The sequence below is a fragment of the Mustela nigripes genome, chromosome 2 (assembly GCF_022355385.1).
Source record: "Mustela nigripes isolate SB6536 chromosome 2, MUSNIG.SB6536, whole genome shotgun sequence".
Lineage (NCBI taxonomy): Eukaryota > Metazoa > Chordata > Mammalia > Carnivora > Mustelidae > Mustela > Mustela nigripes.
The window spans coordinates 25,853,182-25,880,944 of record NC_081558.1 but is presented as its reverse complement, the minus strand read 5'-3'; the positions used below and the strand labels follow the sequence as shown (position 1 = coordinate 25,880,944).

General features: G+C 37.0%; 1 protein-coding gene across 1 annotated transcript in view; it reads left to right on the top strand.

The window, feature by feature from the left end:
- Positions 1-27,763, top strand: part of DNAH12 (dynein axonemal heavy chain 12) — a 209,709-nt gene that overhangs the window by 100,937 nt on the left and 81,009 nt on the right. Inside the window, exons 36-44 of the mRNA XM_059387847.1 lie at positions 1,073-1,224; positions 5,390-5,528; positions 6,983-7,149; positions 10,085-10,340; positions 12,345-12,644; positions 13,390-13,568; positions 14,659-14,851; positions 21,679-21,840; positions 26,720-26,914. Of these exons, the coding sequence (XP_059243830.1) occupies positions 1,073-1,224; positions 5,390-5,528; positions 6,983-7,149; positions 10,085-10,340; positions 12,345-12,644; positions 13,390-13,568; positions 14,659-14,851; positions 21,679-21,840; positions 26,720-26,914 (1,743 nt within the window). The remainder of the gene's footprint in view (positions 1-1,072; positions 1,225-5,389; positions 5,529-6,982; positions 7,150-10,084; positions 10,341-12,344; positions 12,645-13,389; positions 13,569-14,658; positions 14,852-21,678; positions 21,841-26,719; positions 26,915-27,763) is intronic.

Below are 27,763 nucleotides of genomic sequence, written 5' to 3'. Positions count from 1 at the left end.
AAACTCCAAGTATTGGATCGAAAGGCAGAACCGGGTTCCCATCCTAGTGATGTTTTGATCTCTGTGGTTGGCGTTTTTGTTCCTTCTCTTTAGTTTCTCCACCTTTAACTTATGGACCATGTAGATAAACTTTCTTTAGGGCTCTTCTACAGATTATAGACTTAAATTAAATCTATTTTCTCCACTTTAAAAAATTCACAAAAAGATTCTTTTAAACTGCAGGCATCTGAATAATCATTTGATTCATGCAAATTTTACTTCACAGAGACATAAGATCTGCAGAGAGCCTTAAGTACAACTTACTCTAAATCTCAGGCTTTACAGATAAAGAGGCAAGCCTAGGAAGGCAAGTGGTTAGCAGAACCAGGACTTTGAATCTAGCTCTCTTGACTACAAGTGTAGGAATCTTTCCCAACACCATGCTAATACAGAATTTTAAAAATATGACCAGAAAGAGAGAGTTTCGTCCTCATTAGTCACAGTGGGAAGACAATAAAATTATCTCTAAAACAAAAAAATCAGGAGGCAATAACATAAGCCTATCTTTGAGTTGGGGATGAATCCCCAAATGTCCAGCTTAAATAGGTAAAAATATAGTGGCTGGTGAAGAGAAAAATGAGAGTGGGAAACTGCTGTTTTTCTTAACCTCTTTAAAAGTTCTGACTCTAAAATATGTGCATATGTGGCAGAAATGAAATCTAAAACTTAAAAAATTAAGAATATGAATTACTAAAGAAACATGCAAAACTACCACCATCCAGACACATACCATATACATGTACAATTTGCCAGGAAATCGGAATTCTTTGATGTCAGCCATTACACTGAAGCAGAGGGATAATTAATCCAAAGAAAATTTTTTGTTTCTTAAATTGGGTGGTGGATTCATGGGTGCTTATTTATCTACTTTAAGATTACAAAATGTTATATACATTATTTTAGGTGAATCGTTACTACAAGATTTTATTATGATAAACTAAGGTTTTGAAAAGCAAATATGATATCAGTATGTTAGAGAGCCTTTCTGATATCAAGTACATTGTTATATTTTAAAACTTATGTTCTCTTGTAGTTGAAAAACCGAGGTCGCTGGCTCCATTGGAATGAATTAATTAAAAGCACTAATTTAGGAGAAAAACTTGTGAAGATTCAAGATATCATAGTCCCTACAATGGACACAATTAGATATACATTTCTAATGGATTTGAGTATTACCTATGCAAAGTAAGAAACTGTGTTATATGGGGCACCTGGGTGGCTCAGTGGGTTGAAGCCTCTGCCTTCGGCTCGGGTCATGATCTCAGGGTCCTGGGATCGAGCCGCGTCGGGCTCTCTGCCCAGCAGGGAGTCTGCTTCCCTCTCTCTCTGCCTGCCTCTCTGCCTACTTGTGATCTCTCTGTCAAATAAATAAATGAAATCTTTAAAAAAAAAACTGTGTTATGGACATGCATTTTAAATATAACAGTGCCTTTCTAATAGCATCATATGATTTCTTTCTTTCTTTCTAAGAGAGGGAGAGAATGGGAGAAAGGAGCAGAGGGAGAGAGAGAATCCCAAGGAGGCAGCATAGAGCCTGATGTGGGGCTCGATCTCACAAACCTGAGATCATGACCTGAGCCAAAACCAAGAGTCAAATGTTTAACCCACTGAGCCACCCAGGCGCCCTAGATCATAGGACTTTTTGAAGTAAACTTGGAGGTCACCCATTTTCAGATAACAGACCCTGAGGAACTAATTGACATGCCAATAGTCACCTCTGTTACTAGTGGAAAACCTAGAATCCAGATTTTCTATTGCCTACACCAAAAACTAGCAGCCATACTTTGGTGTCTTATATTTATTGTATTAGTAACAGCAGACTAAAAGTCAGTTGCTTACCTATTTACCAATAAATAGGTAAGCATTCTACCTTAAATGTTTTGTATTGCTCCTGAGTATCAACTATGATCCACATTCTCCCATTTAGCATTTCTCAGGTATGTCCTAAGCCAGTTCTTCATAACTTAAGATGAAGTGGAAATCTCAGACTTAGAAGTGCACATCAAAGATGACATGAAACTGATCAAAAGCCTGGCATGTGCTGTAGACATAGTCATACCAGCTTTCCTAATAACATTCTTGTTATTAGAGAAACATATAATATGCATGAATGTCATGATTTGTTTTTTATGAAGAACCTGTTTCTTGGGGTGCCTGGGTGGCTCAGTCAGTTAAGCAGCTGCCTTTGGCTCAGGTCATGAGCCCAGGGGCCTGGGATCAAGCCCTGCATCAACCTCCCTGCTCTTCTCCCTCTCCCTCTGCTGCCCCCTCCCGGTTGTGCTCTCTCGTTCTGTCAAATAAGTAATAAATAAATATTAGAAATAAGAAGAACCTGTTTCTTAGTGAATTTTCTGACAATTTTATCGTGTTTAATAAAACACACACACACACACACACACACACACACACATTAAAAAAAAAACACCAGGACACCTGGGTGGCTCAGTTGGTTGAGCAGCTGCCTTCGGCTTGGGTCATGATCCTGGCGTCCTGGGATCGAGTCCCACATCGGGCTCCTTGCTCCGCGGGGAGCCTGCCTCTCCCTCTGACTCTGCCTGCCACTCTGCCTGTGCTTGCTCTCTCTCTCGCTCTCTCTCTCTGACAAATCAATAAATAAAATCTTAAAAAAAAAAAACACCACTTTAAATCCAGTGTAGTTACCATACAGTGTTATATTAGTTTCCCCGTGTGCAGTATAGCTATTCAGCAGTTCTGTACATTACTCAGTGCTTATTTGTTACATTTTTTCATTTCGAGGCTAATATTGAAAAGAAAAAGGCAAGGAATGGACTTGCATATTCTGAGAATTTGCAATGGTTCTGTGCCATGAACCATTTGCCAGAATAATGCTTTTTAAAAATTTTTAAAAAATTTTTTAGAATAATGCTTTTAAATGAATACATACAAATAGTTACAAAAGAAAGGACTTATTGAAATACATTAAAATATTAAACACATTTTTCTTCCATTTTTTTTTATTGTGTTATGTTAGTCACCATATGGTACATCATTGGTTTTTTGATGTAGTGTCCATGATTCATTGTTTGTGTGTTAACACCCAGTGGTCCATGCAATCTGTGCCCTCCTTGGTACCTACCACGAGGCTCGCCATCCTCCCACCCCATAGTCTCTCATGGCTCATCTCCCCCCTCTGGTTTCCCCCTCCCTTCATTTTTCCCTTCCTTCTCCTAATGTCCTCCACGCTATTCCTTATGTTCTACAAATAAGTGAAACCATATGATAATTGACTTTCTCTGCTTCACTTATTTCACTCAGCATAATCTCCTCCATTTCTGTCCATGCTGATGCAAAAGTTGGGTATTCATCCTTTCTGATGGCTGAGTAATATTCCATTGTGTATATGGTCCACATCTTCTTTATCCATTCTTTCTGTTGAAGGGCACCTTAGCTCTTTCCACAGTTTGGCTGTTGTGGATATTGCTGCTATGAACATTAGGGTGCATGTGCCCCTTTTCACTGCATCTGTAGCTTTGGGATAAATATCCAGTAGTGCAGTTTCTGGGTCATAGGGTAGCTCTATTTTTAACTTTTTGAGGAATCTCCACACTATTTTCCAAAGTGGCTGTACCAACTTGCGTTTCCACCATTAATGTAAGAGGGTTTCCCCTTTCTCCACATTCTCTCCAACATTTGTTGTTTCTTACCTTGTCAATTTTTGCTATATTCTAACTGGGGTAAGGTAAGGTATCTCAGTGTGGTTTTGATTTGAATTTCCCTGATGGCTAATGATGTTGAACATTTTTTCATGTGTCTGTTAACCATTTGTATGTCTTTGGAGAAGTGTCTGTTCATGTCTTCTGCCCATTTTTTGACTTGATTAACAGATTTGAGCTATGGTAGTAATACATATGCTGCTTTACTGACACCTTAATACAGTCTATGAGTGGGTCTGATGCCTATCGTAATTTCAAAGGAATAATAAGTGTAAGTGATATTTTTGAGATATCTGTAACCATTGTAATATTTAGAATAATATCTGTGATTTCTATTAATGACAAAGACACAGGTACGATTGATACAATTGCTCCATTTTAGTTAAGATAGTAAAAGTAAGTATGTAACCCTTTGTCATCCAAGTTTGCAGGTTCTCTGAACACTGTCTAAAAATTTCTTCTATTGGTCCCTGGGCCCCCAGTTCAGCATAGTATTTTATTTTAAAAATTTTTTAAATAAGTAACTTTCCATAAGGCAACTGTTAATCAGACTGAAACATGTAGGTGAACTTTCAGGGGCCACTGTAGTTCTAAAAGAACTTTAATTTTATGTTTGTACTTCGATGATAATTTTTAAAATTAGTATTACCATAATTTGGGTCACTTAGATGACCTCTGGTGCTCAGTTTTAGCTCCAGTACTTGTGTTGTCTTTGTGTATTGGGTGATGCCAAGTTATCCATTAAAGGGTCAGTATTACATTTTTAATCAGTAAACAGTATTTCTAAACTGGAATTCCCCAGAGTTCTGTGATTGTAAATTCAGAGGATTTTTTTCCTTTTTAAATTAATTATGATCATTCAAGAATGAGAAGCCCTGGGGCGCCTGGGTGGCTCAGTGGGTTAAAGCCTCTGCCTTCGGCTCAGGTCATGATCCCAGGGTCCTGGGATCCAGCCCCGCATTGGGCTCTCTGCTTGGTGGGGAGCCTGCTTCCTCCTCTTTCTCTGCCTGCTTCTCTGCCTACTTGTGATCTCTGTCTGTCGAATAAATAAATAAAACCTTAAAAAAAAAAAAAAAGGAATGAGAAGCCCTGCCTTGAGGCCCCACTGAATGGAGAATTCCTTAGAGTTTGCTTTTGGACAAATGATTCTAAAGGCCATTCTAAAATGCTATTTTAGATTCTAAAGTTCTATCAACATGTATAATGTAACTATTAGCTTTAGACTTCACTGTCACCTAGTTTTTGGTAACTCTGAAACAGCCTAAACTGGTCTTAATGTCATCTTTTTTGTCTCTTCCACACTGCACCCTCTTGCCTCTACCTCCAAATAAAAAGTGTGAGTACATTGCTTTTCTAAGGAGACAAACTTTAGCTTTCTTTGCTGAAAAGCAAAACATGTTATTACTTGCTTATGAGTGTTTTTGGAGTATAGAAATGTTACATCTGTCCAGATAATAGTTTGTTACTACTAAAGTCTCAGTAAAAGGAAGCAAAAGTGTGTGCCAATTGTCACTTTCACCGGTCTCACATGAAATAACAGTGGTAGATTAAAATGTGAATCTTTAGATGAAGGTGATTTCATTACTTCAGTTTTCAACAAATTTCATCCTTCTGTAGTAGAAATGGTATTCTGGCTTTTTCTCTTTTTTAATGATATGTTCATTGTTTTCATAAAGGCCACTGCTTTTCGTGGGTCCGACGGGTACAGGAAAATCAGTGTATGTGAAGGACAAACTAATGAATCACTTGGAAAAGGACCAGTATTTCCCTTTTTATGTTAATTTCTCTGCACGGACCAGTGCCAACCAGGTTCAGGTTAGTTTAAAGCCAGAAACATGGGTCCATAATTAACATTTTTGGTTTTTTTGCCTTATTTGATTAGTGTTTAAAATTTGTATATTAAATAAGCAGCTGTGTAAGTCTTCTATAAGTTTAAATGAAATTTCAGAACCTTTGTTTTTGGCATTATAACTTAAGTTTTAAGGACAGGGAGCCTGGGTGGCTCAATTGTTAGGTGTCTGCCTTCGGCTTGGGTCACGATCCTGGGGTCCTGGAATCGAGCCCCGCATCAGGCTCCCTGCTCAGCAGGAAGTCTGCTTCTCCCTCTCCCACTCCCCCTGCTTGTGTTCCCTCTCTTGCTGTCTCTCTCTCTCTGTCAAATAAATAAATAAATAAAATCTTTAAAGAAAAGTTTTAAGGACAAAAGTTCAAGAGAACATTTAAAAAATCTTATGTTCCCGTTTTTATTCATTAAATTCCTGAGGTATATTTTAAACATATCTATTTAAAAAAACAAAGGATAAAAGACACACCAATTAACTGACAATTTCCAAGAGCATGTAATGTTGGAACCACATTCAAGGGAACATTTTTGCATTAATACTGGATTATTGAGCTTTGTCATCTTTTTTATAAGCCCAAGAAGAAGCCACGGTTGCTTTCTTAACTGGAGAAGAGACTGGGGGGTGGGTAGAAAAAGAGTGAGAACTTTCAATTGTTCTTCTAGATTCTCCTAGACGATCCTTCAGGACATTTGCTGCTTACTGACTCTCTGTCCATGAAAGGTCTTTCAAGCCATGGACTGTTGTATGACCTTATGTGACAGGAATCATGTGGTTGTTCATGCTCTTCTTTGTGCCAACTTGAAAGTTCTACGTGAGACCTTTTCTAGTTACTATTCTAATCATCCATGCCTAAATTCATGTCCATTCTCACCTGAATTATGGGGCTCATTTCTGGTTTTTTAAGCCTGTAGAATTCCCTTAATTTCAAAATCTGACAAATTTAGATCAGGGTTTTTAGATGTTGAGTAAGTTAAAGTTAATAGAGATGTTGGGGTATCCAACAAGGAAAATATTTTGTGTTTGTATGCAATATAAATATGCATGTATATAATAATTTTTTAAGGAATTTTTTTTTATTAGAGCATGTGCATGAGTGCAGAGAGGGGCAGAGGGAGAGGGAGAAGCAGGCTCCCTGCTGAGCAGGGAGCTCAACATAAGGTTCGATCCCCAGACCCTGGGATCCTGATATGAGCTGAAGACAGACACCCAGGCACCCCTGTATATAACAATTCTGAGTGCATAAAAGGATTTCAATAAATGCTCTTTGATATTGAATAAAAGGTTTGATATCACCCTAAAAATGAGTAAATGTAAACACACACATAATGCTTCCTGACATTATTTCCTTATATAGACTGTAAATTCTTTTTCTCCTGGTGTTTAGAATGGCTTTAAATATTCTTCTTCTTCTTCTTTATATTTTAGAATATTATTATGGCTAGACTGGATAAAAGACGCAAAGGAGTTTTTGGACCACCAATGGGAAAGAAGTGTGTAATTTTTATAGATGACATGAATATGCCTGCATTGGAGAAATATGGAGCTCAACCTCCTATTGAATTGCTACGACAATTTTTTGACTGTGGGCACTGGTAACTATTTAACTGGAGTTTTAATTAGCCATGCTGAAATCATTTTTGTTCTCTTTTTCAATTTTAGTTTCTCACATCAAAGTAATACATTTTTTCAAGGTACTGATAGAAGAAAATGGTTATTCAGATTTTCTTATATAGAAATTTTTGGAAGACTTTTCTGTACTTTTTTATGACATTCTTTCCTGTGAATGTGTGAATTAGATTACTGGGATGAATAACCCAGTATAAGAAATGAATTTATCCAATAATGGAATAAGTTCTTTCCTTTTCAACTATTATTTTCAATCCTTGAAAATAACTTACCGATTATATCTTTCAAAGTACTATTCTCCCAGAGTGGAGAACTTGTGGGTAGGCTTCAACCATAATCATAATCAGCATTCTATGTTTCTGCCATTTTAAATTCTCTGTATTTTCTGTGACTATTCGGGAGTACTGTACCCTTGAGATAGCTTGGTTTTGACATAAATTCCATAGATAACTCTTCCTCTCCCTTCATTCCCATTTTTTTTTAAAGATTTACTTATTTTAGAGAAAGAATGTATACACGTGCTGTGAGGGGAGAGAAGTAGAGGGAGAGAAACTTAAACAAGACTCCCTGCTGAGTGCAGAGTCCAGTGCAGGGCCAGATCTCATGACCCAAAATATAACATAAACCAAAATCAAGAGTGGATACTGAACTGAATGAGCCACCTAGGCACCCACCCTCCATCCCATTGTTATGACGCTATAATTAGTTACCAACATGTAAGACATTGTATCTTTTAGTTAGGATTTAATAGTTCTTCATTTCCTCCTCATATATACTTTTCTACTCCCTAGTATACATGATTTTTTTTAAATGTAAGGTAAGAGTAGACTAATTTTGAAGCTAAGTCATATTTCAGAAATAATTTTTGTTATTCCTTCATTTTGTTATTACTTTTGTTATTACTTTATTATACCTGGGACTCCTGCCTTCAGGAGATAACTACTGTTAATAGTGTATTCCCTATTCTTTCAAGGTTTTTTTTTTTTCTATACAAACATATTTTTATTTAAAAAAGTAGACTCCTATTACACAATGTTTTATGACTTATTTGTACCTGTCTCATTCTATTGGCTTTTTATTTTTTTATTTTGTAAGCTTCTAATATAATTTAATTGTGTGGATCCTGCCATAATTTATTTAACAAGCTCCCTCTGAAAGTTATTAAGATTATTGCCCAAAACCAGGTCATATTTTCATACTTCCTGTTAGAGGTACTGGTAAAGACTGACTATATAGATTTCTCCCATGTCTCCTGCCCCCTTTTTGTAAGAACTTCAGTGTTAAAAGTCTTAATGGCCTATCAGTAATAAGCACATTTTTGATCTTAGTGGTTCCAGCTAAATTGAGCCATTTATATATTTCTTACTTTCTTTTTAAATTTTTAATTATTTATTTGAGAGAGGCAGAGGGAGAAGGAGAAGCAGACTTCTTGCTGAGCAGGGGTCCTGACATGGGGCTCAATCCAGGAACCCTGTGATCATGACCTGAGCTGAAGGCAGATGTCCCTATATATTTCTTTCTCATTAAAATTTCTTTCAAGCTTTGTTGTGCCCCATTGGGTCTCTTTTTAACAAAAGTGTTATAGATACTATTTAGACATTTTTACGTGCTCTGGCGATCTGAGATGTAAAAATAAAATCAGGACTTCACTGTAAGTAGTATGACTGTATGATTGTTTTGAACTAGAACAATTATGAACATAAAAGAGGAGTATTACTAATAATTACTCCAGTAATTATTAGTAATAATAATTATTGGACAAGCCCAGGAGAATTGACCTAGGCAAAATGGGACATGTGGTCCACCTACCTATTATCAGCTACAAACAGGAATAATCTCTCATCCACGCTTCTGGATTTGGAGTGAGGAGAGAACAAGCAGAAAGTCAAGTTGGAAAGAAGTGTAGGAAAGAATGGGAAGGGCAAAAGGAAGGGACATTCTAGATGCCCAGAATTTGAGCAACAGACTCAGTGTCACTGGAAAGAGAAATAAGAGTGCCACTTTAAAAAATGTTCTGTCCAGGGGCACCTGAGTGGCTCAAGCAGTTAAACATCTGACTCTTGATTTCAGGTCAGATCATGATCTCCGGGTTGTGAGACTGAGCCCCACACCTAGTGTGGAGCCTGCTTAAGATTCTCTCTCTCCTCTCCATTCCCCACCCCTCACCCCGTAAAAAAAAAAATCCCCACCAAAATCGAAAAACGTCCTGTCCCCAGACTGGTGACTGCCTGAGGCAGGGGCTGGGGGGTGGGTAAAATAGGTGAAGGGGGTCAAATGGTATAAATTTCCAATTCAAAACGAATAAGCCATAGCGATGTAGTGTACAACATGGTGGTTACAGTTAATACTATATTGCATATTCAGAAGTATCTAGGAGGGGCGCCTGGGTGGCTCAGTGGGTTAAAGCCTCTGCCTTCGGCTCAGGTCATGATCCCAGGGTCCTGGGATAGAGCCCTGCATTGGGCTCTCTGCTCGGCAGGGAGCCTGCTTCCTCCTTTCTCTCTGCCTGTTTCTCAGCCCACTTGTGATCTCTGTCTGTCAAATAAATAAATAAAATCTTAAAAAAAAAACGTATCTAGGAGAGTGAATTTTGAAAGTTCTCATCAAAAGAAGAAAATTTTGTCACTATGTAAGGTGATAGATGTGAAGTGGAATTACTGTGATGATCTTTTCACACACAAATATCGAGTCATTATGTTATATACCCAAAACTAATCTTACATCAATTATACCTCATTTTAAAAAAATAAAATATATTTTTAATTTTTCTATTCTAAGCATTTTCTCAGACTCTTTCTTTTAGAGAAGCTAAAATCAGATTAAGTTTCTAGGCAGTTCTACAATTCATCCCATCCTATTGGCTTATAACTAATGGCTTTGATATTTTTATGTGCTTTCGAGGTATGACCTTAAGGACACAAGTAAGATCACCCTGGTTGACATCCAGCTGATTGCTGCCATGGGCCCTCCAGGTGGTGGAAGAAATCCAGTCACTCCCCGGTTTATTCGACATTTCAACATCTGCTCTATTAATACCTTCAGTGATGAAACTATGGTGCGAATCTTCTCATCAATTGTAACATTCTACCTGAGGACTCGTGAATTTCCTCCAGAGTACTTCTCAGTTGGGAACCAGATTGTCAGTGGGACAATGGAGGTGAGCAAATACTGTGATACAAAATATTTTACTATTGCACATTTTTCCCGTTCTTTTTTGTTTTTTAATCATTTTTTCCCCTTAGCCATTTATTTTGGTCTTCAGTGTCAGAGAAGCTGTTAAGAAGGTGTGAGAACAGAAGATCATGGGTTTTGAAATCAAGAACTCTAACTGGGTTTGAACCTTGACTGCTATTTCCTAGCCATGTGGCCTAGAGAAAGTAATTTGACCTTCCAGAAACTCAGTTTTTTAACCATTAAAATGAGAGATAGCACCTATTTCACAGTGTAGTTCCAAGGAAATCATGTAGAGTCAGTATCTGCCACACTGTAAGGGTTTTCCTAATTGTTAGGTTTCTCTCCTGGTGTTCATTAATTGTCTCTCTCCTTCCATTCTTCATGTTTGTCTTTAAAAAGAGAAAGGGTCTTCTGGCTGGCTTACTTGGTAGAACATGTGACTCTTGATCCTGGGGTCATAAGCTTGAGCCCCACGTTGGGTGTGGAGTCTACGAAAGAAAGGAGGGAAGAAAGAAAGAAAGAAACAAACAAACTTCTGCAGCTTATGAATACATACTTTTTTTTAAAGCCATACCAGATAATTTAGGAGTAGCAGTGAAATTAGAAATAGAGGGGTGGGAACAGAACACAAGATGGCCCAATGGCTTTGCCTTATTCAGGGTGTGTTATCTGCCAGGTCTCGGAGGCCAGAGCTAGCCTCATCACTAATGGTAAAAGGAAAAACTGTATCTAAGGTAAGTGAATGATGGTGTTACTAAACTAAGCTTTTCTGGAGCCCTTGATGAAGTGGGTTCACTGTGGGATCAGTGCCACAAGAAGAACAAAAATTCCTAGACTCATCCCATTGGTTTCTAAGAGCACTGTGTCTGTCTAAAGTGTCCCCCCTTGTTCTGTTTGTGCTGTTAAAAAGAGAAAATTTGTGCTGTTAAAATAGAGAAACTATGAGCAAAGTAATAGTGCGTTCAAATTACAATACTTATTTTGATACCAGAAAAGTGCTTCTATTTATAAAATATGATTTATGCGGGTGCCTGGGTGGCTCAGTGGGTTAAGCCGCTGCCTTCGGCTCAGGTCATGATCTCAGGGTCCTGGGATCGAGTCCCACGTCGGGCTCTCTGCTCAGCAGGGGGCCTGCTTCCCTTACTCTGTCTCTGCCTGCCTCTCTGCCTATTTGTGATCTCCCTCTGTCAAATAAATAAAGTCTTTAAAAAATATATGATTTATGTATTTTGGGTATCTCCTGGAAAAAGAAGGGAGTTGGCCAGGCAGAATGGGATCAGAAAGGATTTTTTTTTCTTTGAAGTATTTGAGACCCACCATGTGGAAGCTATGGGTGGGGGAGGGGGATGAATCATAGGACACAGATAAATAAAAAATAATTTCACTTGGGTTTTGTTTTGTTTTGTTTTTTGCAGGGGGGCTATATTATAAAAGATTTAATTTACCTTCCTTTAAACATTAAACTTTATTTGGTAAATTCAGCATATAGTAAAATCGTATTTTATTTCTGTATGATAGCCAAGTACGATGAAGAAGCGGCAAAGAGAAAATAGGAGTGAAGGGAAGGAAGGGAATACATCAATTTGTTTTAAGTCAAGGGTAGTCAAAAGGAAATTGTTTCATCCACCCCTTCATTTGGAATGCTTCTGAATGAGTTATCTTGGTTTCACTTTCTACTAAAGTTTTTGCTGATTACTTAATCCCAGGTCATTCAACATTAAATGGAAAAACTATAATAACTGGGAGATAAAAGCATTGTCCCTTTTGGGGCTTGGATGGAATCTGGTAATTTTAAGTTCCCTCAACTTCATAATGTCTCTTATAAACCAAAATAAAAAGCTAAATGTCATGCTAGACTTGGTACTATACAATTTTCCAAACCAATATAAGCTGATAAATTAATTATTGTATAGAAGATACTGTTTGTTACATGACTTTGCTTATTATAATCATTTTATTTTTGCTTTGTTGCTTTTTTCTTCTTCAGATATATAAACGATCCATGGAAAATCTTTTGCCCACTCCCACGAAGTCTCATTACACTTTCAACTTGCGGGATTTTTCCCGCGTCATCCAGGGCTGCTTACTGATTGAGAAGGAGGCTGTGCAGAGCAAGCACACCATGATCCGCCTCTTCGTGCACGAGGTTCTTCGCGTGTTTTACGACCGCCTCGTTAATGACCATGATCGATACTGGCTGTTCGATTTAATCAAAGCTGTGGTAAAGGACCATTTTAAAGAATCATTTGATGGTATCTTTTCACATTTGAGGAAGGAGAACACCCCAGTGAGTATATTTAGGGATTCTAAACAAATTAAAATGGCACAATAGCATGGGTTATTACAATCGACTTATTTTTTTAAAAAATACAGTTGTTTCATAACAATCATATTTTTTTTAACTTTCCACATCGATAGGTATTTACTTTGAGAAGATCTGTCTTCAGAGAAATTATGTAGGTAATGCAGAAGTTATTTAAAGAATAAAACCATGGGGCGCCCGGGTGGCTCAGTGGTTGAGCAACCCCACTCTTGATTTTGGCTCAGGTCATGATCTCTGGTCCTGAGATCAGCCCCAAGTTGGGCTCTGCCCTCAGCGCAGTTTGCTTGTCTCTCTCCACCCCCCACACCCTCCCACTTGCTCTCACTGTTGCTCTCTATCTCACTCTCAAATAAATAAATAAAATCTTTAAAAAAAAGAATAAAACCGTATATGATAGGGATTGAATGATATAATGAGTGAAAAGTGCTTAACACGGTGACCATCCCTTAGTAACTACTCACTCAGAATGACTTTTCCAGTCCCTGGAGGGGAAATTTATAGGACAGAAAAATTTCTGTTCTTTTTATTTTTGGTGGATACAATGTAACTTCAGGTATTAATTTCACAATATATTGTCTACTATCTTAATGTTTAAAAGAATTATTTAATTGACAATCATCCTATAACCTGGACAAAACAAAATTTTATTTAACGTTTTCTTAAATTTATAAAATATAAATTTTGTAACTTGTTGATTTCTATTCCATAGATAACTGAAGAGAACTTGAGAAATCTCATGTTTGGCGATTATATGAATCCTGACCTTGAAGGAGACGAAAGAGTTTATGTTGAAATTCCAAATATTCATCATTTTAGTGATGTTGTGGACCAATGCTTAGATGAGTATAATCAAACTCACAAAACAAGAATGAATCTTGTCATTTTTAGGTACCTACATTTGGTACTGATGGTAGAAATTGCTATTTGTACAATTTTTCTGTGAAATATTTAAAATGTGCCAAAAAGTATAAAGAAAAATGTAGTGAATAACCCTGTACTGATCACTTAGCTGAAGACATAAAATATTAGCAATTTATTTGAAGCCCCTTGTTTAGCCTCTCCGACTGCAGCGTCCCCATCATATCCTCAGTAGTAAAAAGAAGCTCGTGTGCTTCTTTGGACTTTACTACCATGTATGCTCCAAAACATATATATGCACAGTTCTATTTTTGCATGTATTCTTCAACTTTATTCTCTGTTGTTTGTGAGAGTCACCAAAAAAAAAATGAATTTTTGCTACTAACACAATGTAGTTGTTTTTCTGAGACAGACAGACTTTTAGGGGACTTCTGGTTTTTGCAATTACAAAAAAGATTTGAATACTCATGTCTCTTTGGGTACATGTGTTAGAATGTCTGTAGGCTATATTCCTAAAAGTGGAATTATTCTGTCATGGTGTGTAACAATACCATCTTCACCTTCTACTTTCCTAAGTTTGGCTGAAATGTCTTCAGAAATGATTATTTAAGAGCTCCTATTGCCCCTCACCCTTGCCGACACTTAGAATTGCCAGGTGTGATAAGTATTGCCAGTCTAAACGTGAGTGGAATGTTATCCCACTGTGACTCCAATTTTAATTCCCCTAATTACTAGTGAGTCGGGCTGTCTTTACGGAAATTTCTAATTTTGTAAAGACCTGATTTTCTGTTTTTCACCTATAAAGCCTAATATTAAAAGACTGAAAAAATGTTTTTAGTAAAAGCAGGAATGTGCTTCCAGTATAAGTACTTAAAATTTCATCTTATTTTTATAATTTATATATTACATTTCCTGAATTTGTGTCTTAGTTTTCCTTTGCATCAAATGATCCAATTCTAAATTCTTTTGAAAAACCACACTTTTTGGTGATTACCCCTTTAAAATTGGGATAACATACAGGAGAACAAAGTCCGTCCTTCCAAGAATATAAAATAATAATTGCATGTAAATATACACTTGCATTCCTGTTTTCAAGTATAATAGTATTGGTATTTCGTAGGTATGTATTGGAACATTTATCACGAATATGTCGAATTCTAAAGCAGTCTGGTGGAAATGCTCTGCTTGTTGGACTTGGAGGCAGTGGTCGTCAATCTTTAACTCGTCTGGCTACATCTATGGCAAAAATGCAGATTTTCCAACCAGAAGTTTCTAAAAGCTATGGAATGAATGAGTGGAGAGAGGATCTGAAGGTAAAATTAGGATGAACCCTAGTGTCTAAAATAATATCAGTGCCATGAAGAGAGCCAAGCCATACAGCTGCATGCTGAATGCATTGGGGATGAGGACAGTGTTACCCATGAGCAGTTACTGTGCATGCTGACCCCCAAGTGCTTTTCATACGTTATCTTGTGGGGAAGGTATGCACAGCAGAGCAGGATTTATAACTTGTCTTATCCGCTGCTGCTGCCGATTCTATCTTTATTTCAGTTCAAGGAGGTCTTGTTTCAGACAAATGTATGTTTTCCAGGAGACTTTCATATGAGCCCTGGCAATGATGATGATGTTCATGTTGTCCAATCTTAATAGCTTTCTTGGGACCAAGTTGCTTTCCCAGTAACCAATAAAATACTGGAGTGCATGCCTGGGGCTTCGTCCTCACATGCCTAGGGTTCTGCAGGACCCAGAAAGGAGATGATCCGAAATGAAAAATAGAGAGCTATTGCTGGGTTTTTTCACTTGTACTCACCTCACATACTAAATTTCTACATCCTAAAAGTTAGCATGAAGAACGGTTTGCTTGCAGGTGGAAATGGTAGAATCCAGGCTGATATCTAAAAGGTTTACATAGACATAGTAGAAAAATTGCAGTGTTTCTTTTTCTCCTCTCACTTTAGAGGGAATTTTTTTATACATTTCTACCACTGAAACCAATAGATAGAGAAAGCAGCCTTCTTTAGTAGAAAGAACATGGACTTTAAAGTTAGGCAAACTCAGTTTTATTTCTACTTTGTATGATTCAGTTATCTTGGGCATGTTAATAAATCTTTCTGTACTTTAGTTTCTCCATTTGTTTTTAAGAATTTATTCCAAGTTATACAATTTGTTGGCATACCATTGTTAATAGTGTTCTCTTATAATCCTTTTTAATTTTTGTGACATGGGTTGTAATGTCCCTTTTTAAATTTGTAATTTTAGTTATTTGAATCTTCTCTCTTTTTCCTTTCTTTCTTTTTTTTTTTTTTTAAGATTTTATTTATTTATTTGACAGAGATCACAAGTAGGCAGAGAGGCAGGCAGAGAGAGAGGAGGAAGCAGGCTCCCTGCCGAGCAGAGAGCCACATGGGGGGCTTCATCCCAGGAACTGGGATCATGACCTGAGTGAAGGCAAAGGCTTTAACCCACTGAGCCACCCAGGTGCCCCTTCTCTCTTTTTTCTAAACTAGCTAAGGTTTTGTCAATTTTGTTGATTTAAAAAAAAAAAAAAAGGAAAGAAAACCCAACTCTAAGTTCCACTGATTCTTTTCTATTGATTTTTTTATTCTCTACTTTATCTCTGCCCTAATCTTTATTATTTCCTTCCTGCTGCTAGCTTTGAGTTTGTCCATTTTTTGAAGTTCCACAATGTATAAAAGTTAGGTTGTTGATTTGAGATCTTTCTTCCTTTTTTAATGTAAAGTGTTTACAGTTATAAACTTCCCTCTTAGCTCTGCTTTTGCTGCATGTTTTAAGATTTTTTTAATGTTTAAAAAATTTTTTTTTATATGAGAGAGAAAAAGAGAGAACAACCACGGGGTTCTCTGCAGGCAGAGGGAGAGGGAGAAGCAGACTCTTTCATCCCAGGACACTGGGATCGTGACCTGAGCTGAAGGCAGACACTTAACCAATTGAGGCACCAAGGCGCCCCCTTTTATTGCATTTTATAAGTTTTGATATGTTGAGTCTTCATTTTCATTTATTTCAAGAAATTTTCTAATTTCCTGTGTGATTTCTTCTTTGATCTGTTGTTTAAGAGTGTGTTGTTTAATTGCTGTGAATTTGTAGTTTCCAGTTTTCCTTCTGGAAAGTAATAACAACCTATTTTAGTAATAACCTATTAAAATAATAACTACCTATTTTAGGCTGATAATAATTGCAATCACATGCAAAAACTATTCCTTCTGTTGTTGATTTAGTTTCATTCCACTATGGTTAGAAAAGATGCTTGATTTGATATCTATCTTCTTAAATTTATTAAGACTTGTTTATTGGCCTAATATATCATCTGTCCTGGAGAATATCCTATGTGCACTAGGGAAGAATGTGTATTCTGTTGTTGGATGGTGTGTTCTCTATATGTCTGTGAGGTCCCACTGACCTATAGTGTTGTGCAAATACTCTTTCCTTATTGATCTTTTGTCTGGTTGTTCTATCCCTAATTGAAAGTAGAGTATTGAAATCTCCCACTATTCTTTTGCTATTTCTCCCTTCAACTCTTGTCAATGCTTGTTTCATGTATTTAGGAGTTCAGCTGTTCGGTGCATAAATATTTATGATTGTTACATCTTCCTGAAGAATTGATCCTTTTACCGTCATATAGTATTTCTTGTCGCTTAAGACAGTTTTTCGCTGAGGATTTTGTCTGATATTAGTATAGTCCCCTGCTCTCCTTCGGGCGCCGTTTGCATGGAACATCTCCATCCTTTGACTCTCAGCCCCTGCGTCCTTACGTCTAAAGTGAGTCTCTTCTAAGCCACGTACCATTGGATCCTGTCTTGTAAATCCATTCAGCCAAACTATGTATTTTGATGGGGAGTTTAATCCATTTGCATTTAAAGTCATTCCTGATGGGAAAGGATTTACTATTGGCATTTTGTTAACTGTTTGCTGTATGTTTGCAGTTAATTTGTCCCTCGCTTCCTCTCCTACTCCCTGCCTTTGTGTTTTGTTGATCGATTGTAGTGACATGCTTTGATTCCCTTTTCATTTTCTTTTGTGTATACGCTATAGATTTTTTTTTAAAGATTTATTTATTTATTTATTTGACAGACAGAGATCACAAGTAGACAGAGAGGCAGGCAGAGAGAAAGAGGAAGGGAAGCAGGCTCCCCCCCAAGCAGAGAGCCTGATGTGGGACTCGATCCCAGGACCCTGAGATCATGACCTGAGCCGAAGGCAGCGGCTTAACCCACTGAGCCACCCAGGCGCCCCGTGTATACTCTATAGATTTTTTTTGGTGGGGGAGAGTTACTATTGTGATTACGTAAGACATCTTAAAGTAATAACAACCTATTTTAGGCTGATAATAATTGCAATCACATACAAAAACTATTCCTTTACATCTGGCCCCCCCTTTATGTTACTGATGTCACAAAAGCAATCTTTATAGATTGTGTACCCATTAACATCAGGGTCTATAAAGGTTTTTATGCTTTGGATTCTAGATTCTATATAAGAATTAAAAGTGAATTTATACACTAAAATCACAATAGTATAGAATTCTGTATTTGCCCATATATTTACTGGAGAACTTTACACTTTCATGCGGCTTTGTGCTGCTGTCTAGCATCCTTTCATTTCAACTTGAAGGACTCCCTTCAGCATATTTTGAAGGGCACATCTAGTGGTAATAAATTCCCTCAGCTTCTCTGTGAGGAGTTCTTACTTTCTTTGTTTTTGAAGGACATTTTTTGCAGATACAGTATTCCTGGTGGACAGTTTTATTTTCTTCCAGTAGTTTGAATATATTATCCCACTCCCTTTTTGCTTACAAGGTTTCTGCTAAGAAGTATGCTGATAATCTTAGGAAAGCTCCCTTGTATGTGAAGCACTGTTTTTCTATTGCTGCTTTCAAAGATCTCTCTTTATATTTGACTTTCGGCAGTTTGATTATAATATGTCTTGGTGTGTGAGTCTGTTAGGGTTTATTCTAGTTGGAGTTTGCTGAGCTTCTTGAATTTCTATTTCTATCCTCATTTGTTCATTTCTATCCTCAGATTTCAGTTTGGGGACATTATTTCTTTAAGCTCTCTACCTTTCCCCCTCTTTTCTTCTTTGATACTCCTATAATGTGTATAATAGTCCACTTAATGATATCCCATAAGTCTCTTAAGTTATTTTTTAGGTGTTCACATTTCCATTAATATTCCTATTTTGACAATGCATTATTTTCCTAATTTTCTTTAGTTGTCTATCTGTATTCTATTTTTAGCTTATTGAGCACCTTTTTTAAATTTAATTTTTAAAAAATTTTTCTGTTATATTCGTCACCATATAACACATCATTAGTTTTTGATGTAGTGTTCCAAGATTCATTGTTTTATTGAGCATCTTGAAAAGTTATTTTTAATTTGTTATGCAGTTCTTAGATCTGTTTTTGTTGTTGTTTTAGTTTTCTTGGGGTTTATTTTGTTTTTTTGTTTTTTTGTTTTTTTGATTGGGTCAGGTTTCCCTGTTTCCTTGTACATCTTGTGATCTTCTAAGTTTGGGGCACTTGATGAACTACTACCTCTCCAGTCTTTATGGACTGGCTTCATGCAGGGAGAAACCTTCACCAATCACCGTTCTAGAAGTTCTGAGACTTCTCAGAACTTGTGGGGGGTTGAATCTTCTTTTGGGCTGTGCATGAATACAGGTGACTTTAGCTATCTTAATTTCCTCTTTCTTCTTATGATCTTTTTTGGTTTTGGTCTCTACTGTATTCCTCTTCCCCTCACCTATTGGTCCCCCTGGCACCCTTCTGTGGAACTTCAGAGTCACTGGTGCTCCATTGTGGGAGGACAGTTGCCTCTGTCTTCAGTGGCCTCCAATCTCATATTAGAACTAAGCTCTGTTCCCGTCAGTACCCTGAGTCAGGTGAGACAAAAATCAGTTTGTCAGGCAGCCCCTTGACAAGCCAGAATGCTGATAGCAGGCCCAGGACAATGAGGACTTGGAGCTTTCCAGTCTGTTATCTGACCAATGTCACTCCCTAGTTACTTTATTTGTAAAATTTGGATAATACCAAATTTTATAGTTCATAGGTCATTATGATTAAATTATAAAATGTAAGATTCTTGGCATATAACTAATACTTTGGAAATGTTTCCTCTTTTGGAAATAGTTTCACACATTGTATGTTTGAATATGATTTTTAAGTATAACAATGCTTATGCCAATAAATTAAATCTGCTTTTATTGTATCTTTCTATTTATTTGTATATAATAATATTTTTTATATTATGCTAGTCACCATATAGTACATCATTAGTTTTTGATATAGTGTTCCATGATTCATTGTTTGCGTATAACACCAGTGTTCCATGCAGTCTGTGCCCTCCTTAATACCCATCACCAGGCTCACCCATCCCCCAACCCCTCTCTTCTGATCATGTCAGCTTTATTTTTATAGCTTTTAAAAAATTATTATATATATTTGGATATATTTGTATATATATGTTGTATACAACATATATATATACACACACAGATATATCCAAATATATATAATAATTTTTTAAAAGCTGTAAAAATAAAGCTGACATGATTAGATATACTTCTTTGAAAACTTGTTTTGGTGATAGAAAAGTATTTCTAGGAACACAACAACCTATATTTTGGAGAAATGTTATTGGCTTTAATGGGGAAAAGCAGTTTTTGTATAATATTAAAATTCAGCATTTATTTAAATGATATGATATACTTAAAAGATATAATTTAGAAATGGAGACAGTTTATTTTAAAAATCATTTAGCCTGGTGGTGGGTATTAAGGAGGGCATGTATTGCATGGAGCACTGGGTATGATGCATAAACAATGAATCTTGGAACACTGAAAAAATAAAGTTTAAAAAAATAATTTTCAGGGATGCCTGGGTGGCTCAGTTGGTTGGACGACTGCCTTCGGCTCAGGTCATGATCCTGCAGTCCCGGGATCGAGTCCCGCATCGGGCTCCTTGCTCCATGGGGAGTCTGCTTCTCTCTCTGACCTTCTCCTCGTTCATGCTCTCTCTCACTGTCTCTCTCTCAAGTAAATAAATAAAATCTTTAAAAAAAAATCATTTTCAGATTAGTAATGTGTTTTCACTTGAAATATACCTAGTGGAATACTGGCAAATGTCTAACACCCTACTCTCTCAAGAACCTCTTGACGAGTAGCATTTGCCAATTTCTCTGGTGTAAAAACTCCCACCATGGATTATTCAAACTCCTGATATGGATGTCACTGAAAACAGAGTTGGGAAGAGTTATGTGTTTGAGCACCATTATATGGTATTTTACTGTATATAATAGATTTAAATAATTTCTATAAGATAGATAATGATAAGTATAATAGGAAGTGATGAGATTTGTTACCCTTTTTAACATAATATATTTAATTATAAGTTTATATAATTTCATGTTTAATGCTGTATAAAAATCTGCTTACAAGTTCTGGAATTTTAACAAACAGTTCTAACATCCTAAGCAAGTCTCCTCCACCATGCCTCCAAGTCCATATCTTTATATTAATTGGGAATCTTTGGTTGCAATTGACCACACAACACAAAACAAAATACAACCCAAACTAACTTAAGCAAAATATGAAGTTCTTGGCTTACATGACAGAAGGTCCAGAGGTAGATAGATAGGGTTTTGACATGTCTGAATTCAGGAACTCAAATTAACCCCTCAGTAATTACTCTGTCTCCTGGCTCTGCTCTTCTCCATTTGGTTCCTTCTCCAGTAGACTCCTCCATGAGGCAACATAGTTGGCATTTAAGATTCTAGATTATTAGACTTTATGTCCTTCATCTCAGAGTGACAGAGATTCTTTCTGTTTCCAAGTCCATCTCAGTCCCTGAAGTAAGACTGTGAGGGTGAGGGAGCCCTCTTAAAATCATGCCCTCCTCTGAATCAATGACTATGTATGGGGGCTTGGGAAACTCTGACTAGTTAGGTCTCCCACTCAGGAGGTGGGAAAAGTAGAGGCCCTGAATGATAGGTATGCCCCATCACCTCACCAGAAGTAGAGAGAGGTACCACTCTAAAATTGAAATGTCATTGCCAAAAGGGAAAGGCGAGGAAAGCAAGAACAGCACATGTTCACCACACTCTGCTTACCATTGCATTTTTATTTTAAGGTTCTATTAAGGAACGTGGGCATGAGGGGCCAGAAGACGGTCTTTCTAATCACCGACGTTCAGATTAAAGAGGAAGCCTTTCTAGAAGATATTGACAGTGTGCTCAATACGGGAGAAGTACCTAACATTTTTGCTGTTGATGAAAAGCAGGAAGTGATGGAGGTAATGTTTTTTAGGAAGTGGTGTTCCCAACACAGAAATGTTCTTATCTTGTTACTTTTTCTCTGCTCTTCAGGACAATTATAGCTTGCACATTGGATTTTGGTAATTAAAAATTTAAAAGTATATTATTTTAATACATCTTTTCTTGGTAAACTTCACATCACTTCTACCATAGTTATGAGACAGCATTTTTATAATTCCTTTTTTCGTAATGATGGTAATTGCATCTATTTGATCTTATGTAGCATGCTTTATGAGAGATTATACATTTTAAATAACATCTTAGGGTTACAGTGATGTGAAAACACATAGTTTTGAGATACTGCTTGATTAGCTGTTATAGTTTACCACTGGTTAGCAAATTTTTAAAAAGCTTTAGTAAAACTCCTTGTCCTAACAATTCTGATAGATCTGAGAATCATGCTTTGTAACATAATTGACCAAAAAAAAAAAAAAAATACAGTTGTGAAGTGCCAACTACTTCAGATTGTCCTTCAGTCCCCATTTCTAATATCTTCCTACAGAATATCTCTGCTAGTACTTGCCTCTTTCTAGTTGCCATAACTACTATTACCCATAGAATATATCATTCATATCTGGGTGTTTCATTTCAGAATGAATGTTCTTTTTGTATCTTTTCCACTGATAGCATCTGTAGTAGAATAGTTCAAACACCTGCTTTACTCTTATATGGAATGGAACTAATATATATACACAAAATAGTTCCTCCTATATAGGGTGTTGTGAGGCCTGAGGATCAAATGAAATGAAGTTCTTACAAAGTGTCATGTACTTGGAATGCCCTAAATAAATGAGACATTACTAGTTTGTGGCCTGGGGTGGGAAAGGAGAAAAGGAATAAAGAAAAGATCCGAGTTCTCTCTTTTATCTGAGTGATGTCAAGGATGTGTCCAAGGCTGCTGAAAAATGGTGATTCTCCTAATTTGTAGGATAAATTCATCCACTAATCTCCCATCCAAGAAATAGTCCTCCATGGGGAGTGGGATTTCTTCAGCTTTGCCAAGCTTTCCTGCTCACTTTAGATATTTATCTTTTCATCTTGTCACTTTGCCACAGAACTTGCATTGCTTCAGTATTTTCTTATGGTCTGACCCAACAGTGACCTTAAGAACTTCTTTCTTTCACATTCCACCCCAGTCTAGGAATACCAGATTAATATATCCACAAGAAAATGGCCATAGTAAAAACTCAGGAGTACTGAAATGCATCTGTTTCTCTGCTTTATGCTGATTTTTTAAAATAGAAGAAATAATATGAAAGAATTTCTGTTTATTTTCTTCCTACATTCTGCACTACCCTGCACATCCCACTTTGGAGATTGTGTTCTGGACTTTGCTTATTTCATCCCTCTGACAAAGATCTCAGTATAAACCTACTCACTCCGGAAAACTGGCCTCTATAACTTGGACTTGGCACTGCTTAGAGCGCATCTCTTACAGACTCAACACATGTCTCTGATATCAGCAATAGAGTTCTAGCTTCAGACCTCCATTTCTAGCCTACATTTTCCACTGTTCTATTTGCCTTCCTTAAGGAATTAAATTATTTCTATGTCTTTCTCAATAAAACAGTGACTTCTTATTTATCACTTTCAGTGATATTTTCTGTTCCTTTAAAAATACTCATTTAGGGGCACCTGGGTGGCTCAGTGGGTTAAAGCCTCTGCCTTTGGCTCAGGTCATGATCCCAGGGTCCTGAGATGGAGCCCCACATCTGGCTCTCTGCTCCGCAGAGAGCCTGCTTCCTCCTCTCTCTCTGCCTGCCTCTCTGCCTAGCTGTGATTTCTCTCTGTCAGATAAATAAAATATTTTTTAAAAATACTCATTTATATTTGACATAATTCATTATTCTTCAGCTTACATTAGGGTTCACTCTTTGTGTTGTACATTCTATGACTTTTGGACAAGTGAGTGCTGATGTGTATTCACCATTAAGTATCATACAGAATGGTTTCCCTAACATAAAAATGCCATGAGTCCCATCTATTTATGCCTCTCTTCCTCCCCTGAACTCCCAGCAATCTCTGCTGTTTTTACTGTCTCCATCATTTTAGCTTTTCCAGAATGTTACATACTTGGAACCATATAGTATGTAGTTTTTGGGGATTGTCTTCTTTCAGTTAACAATATGAATTTAAGGTTCTTCCATATATTTTTATGGCTTGATAGCTCATTTATTTTTACCTCTGAATGATATCCCAGTGAATGAAAGTATCACAGTTTATCCATTCACCTATTGGGGGACATCTTGGTTGCTTCCAAGTTTGAGTAGTTATAAATAAAGCTGTCTAAACCTTTTTATTTTTTTTTTAAAGATTTTTATTTATTTATTTGACAGAGATCACAAGTAGGCAGAGAGGCAGGCAGAGAGAGGTGGAAACAGGCTCCCTGCTGAGCAAGGAGCCCAATTGGGGGGCTCAATCCAGGACCCTGGGATCATGACCTGATCCAAAGGCAGAGGCTTTAACCCACTGAGCCACCCAGGTGCCCCAATCTAAACCTTTTTTTTTTTTTTTTTTTTTGCAATTTGGGTTATTTTTTTATTTTTTTATTATATTCAGTTAGCCAGGATGGTACCTCATCAGCTTTTTTTTTTTTTATAAACATTTATTTTTATCCCCAGGGGTACAGGTCTGTGAATCACCAGGTTTACACACTTCACAGCACTCACCAAAGCACATACCCTCCCCAATGTCCATAATCCCACCCCCTTCTCCCAAACCCCCCCCCCCCAGCAACCCTCAGTTTGTTTTGTGAGATTAAGAGTCACTTATGGTTTGTCTCCCTCCCAATCCCATCATCTTTCATTTATTCTCGTACCCACTTAAGCCCCCATGTTGCATCACCACTTCCTTATATCAGGGAGATCATATGATAGTTGTCTTTCTCTGCTTGACTTATTTCGCTAAGCATGATACACTCTAGTTCCATCCATGAATGCAGGTTTTTGTGTGTTTCCAACTCTGCTTCGCCTTGACTGCTGTGAAGTTTCACTCAGTTTGTCTAATTATTTTTTCAGTAACAACTCATTTTCTTACTCCCCCGAATCAGGCCTGCTTCCAAAATATATGTGCGAGTCTGTGTGGATATTACACTCCCACAGAAAGCTTATTTACTTAGAAGCATTAACCCTTATTATATAAATAACCACCATCCTTATATTACCATCCTTGCTCTTTCTGGAACTTTTATTCTTATGGCTCCAACCAGACACCACGTTTCTCTATTTGCATGTCCCAGGGTAAACTCAGAGTTAGTGCAGATAGACCATGTGAACATAACATCATAGACTGACACTGATCATAATAATCGTAATTTGGGAATTACTGTCAGAATGCATATACAGAGTCCATTTATAATTTTCCTTGGATATAGCTAGCCCATAAAGCAGAACATTATCTAAAATAGAGAATTCTTTTAGAAACCAATTCATTGTAGTAGCTATAACATTGTGTGTGTGTATATAATATATATGTCTACAGATACCTGCTATCAAAAAAAACTTATTAAAATCTATTTATAAGATAGTTAATGACTCAGAAATCTTTTGTGCTCTGAACAAGGAGAAAGGTGGCATATAAAAACTAATAGCTCCTTACCTATGCTACAAGAACTACTCAACTGTTCACACATAATAACTCATTCGATCCGTCAACTACCCTCTGCTGTAGGTACTCTTTCCCCATTTTACAGATGAGGCAATTAAGTTACAGAGAGTTTAAATAACTCGCCCCAAGGTCGTATCGGTAGTAAGCTGCAAGCTGGGATTTGAATTCAGTAGTTTGGTTGCAGAGCCATGATGCTCAAGCTCAAGTAAATGTATCTCTCATATAAAGATGAACAAAGAAAATTAGAAGTGCCCCCGTAATCTCATTACCAGGCAACTGTATGAACATTTTTTAAATACACGAATGTTGGGGCACCTGGGTGGGTCAGTGGGTTAAGGCTCTGCCTTCAGCTCAGGTCATGGTCTCGGGGTCCTGGGATCTAGCCTCACATGGGGCTCTCGGCTCAGCTGGAAGCCTGCTTCCCCCTCCCTCTCTGCCTGACTCTCTAGCTACTTGTGATCTCTCTCTCTCTCTGTCAAATAAATAAATAAAATATTTTTAAAAAATAAAAGTAAAATATACGAATGTTGTAAGAATAAAGTGAGTGAATGCAAACAGTATAAAAATGTCCAAAATTTTTAAAAAGAATGATATAAAGCAAGAAATATGTCTAGAATAAAAAGTGACAGCTTCCCTCTCATACTGTCCTTTTAAGTCCATCTCACCAAAAGCAACCATTATAAATAGTTTCTGTGATTGCCTTCATAAAAATGTGTGTATGTACTTACACATGTGCCTAAATATTTTTTAATTTAACCAAGAGGATCATATTATACACACTGTTGCAGTTTGTTCTCATTTTATCTTGCTGATCTTGCCCTACCACATACATTGAGGCACCTCCTTTAATGGTTACACAAAATCACAGCATTTGGATGTTTTGTAATTTTTTTTAAATGGATGTTTTGGTTGTTTTTCCACTTATAAGCAATGTTGAATTATGGTTCTATATATCTATCATGGTGAACTTTTTTTTTCTTTTTAATTTCTTTCATGGTGAACTTTTTAGTGGGTATCTTTATAAGTTAAATTCTTAGCAGATATTTCTTTTCAAATTATAAAATTATGGGGTTGGAAGAAGTCTTCTAAGTACAAACTGTATCAAAGAAATTCTACTAATATAAAAAAAATTAAGGGTATTTATAAGGTACTTATTTATAATAAAAATTCTTAATATTCCACTATCTACTAATCCCATTATCAACTTGTCCATTTTCATTTATAAAGTTTTTATTTTCTGTTATTCCCTAGGGTGTTCGTCCTATAGCTCAGGCTGGCAATAAACATGATGAACTCAGTCCCTTGGCCTTGTTTGCTTTCTTTGTAAATCGCTGCAAAGAAAATCTTCATGTGGTAGTGGCCTTTAGCCCCATCGGAGACGCCTTTAGAAATCGCTTGAGACAGTTCCCATCCCTCATCAATTGCTGTACCATTGACTGGTTCCAGGTTTGTAATTTGGGGGCAGTGGTGGGCAGGTGAGGGGCAGTGGCAACTAAATCTTTTAGAATTTTCTGAAATCTTACTCCAGCTCTGTTAATATCCATTCAGCACATGTTTCTTGATCACTTACTCTAATGACAGACATAGTGCTTGGCATCAGGGACTGATAAGCCTACAGGATCCCCAGAAGGATCTCACATTCTGGACTGGAAGATAGAAAAGGCAGCTGGCAAATGAGCAGCCACAATTATATAAAAGAGCTATAATCTTGGTGTGCAGAAGTTATACTTATTAGGACAGTGAATCTCTGAAGTATGAAAATAAATTAGTTACAGAGAGAAGGAATATATTAAGAACTAAGAAAATGTGTTAAACATAAATGTATAAACCTACATGTATATATGTGTAAAAATACACATATGTAGATCTATATCTGTCCATATCAATAGTTATATCTATATGTATATTTCTTATAAGTAATTGGCTCACATGATTATGGAGGCTAACAAGTTTGAAGGTCTGCAGCCAACAAGCTGGAGACCCAGGAAGCGCACCTCATAGAAACCTCCAGCATAGTGTTTGACCAAATATATGGGCACCCCATGGCCCATAGTAAAATTGACACATAAAACTAACCATCATAAGGGCATAGTATGTGCAAAGGTAGAGCGGGAGAGAGGGCATGGCTCATTTCTGTAACTGCAAATAATTTGGCATAGCTGACTGGCAATGAGGATAGCAGGAGTTAAGCCCGAGCTTTGGGTGGGTGCTGAGTTCTAAGGTAGTTTGTAAATGTGCCTGTGAATTTGGTTTTATACCGAAGACACCTTGGGAGCATTAACATATATTTAGCTA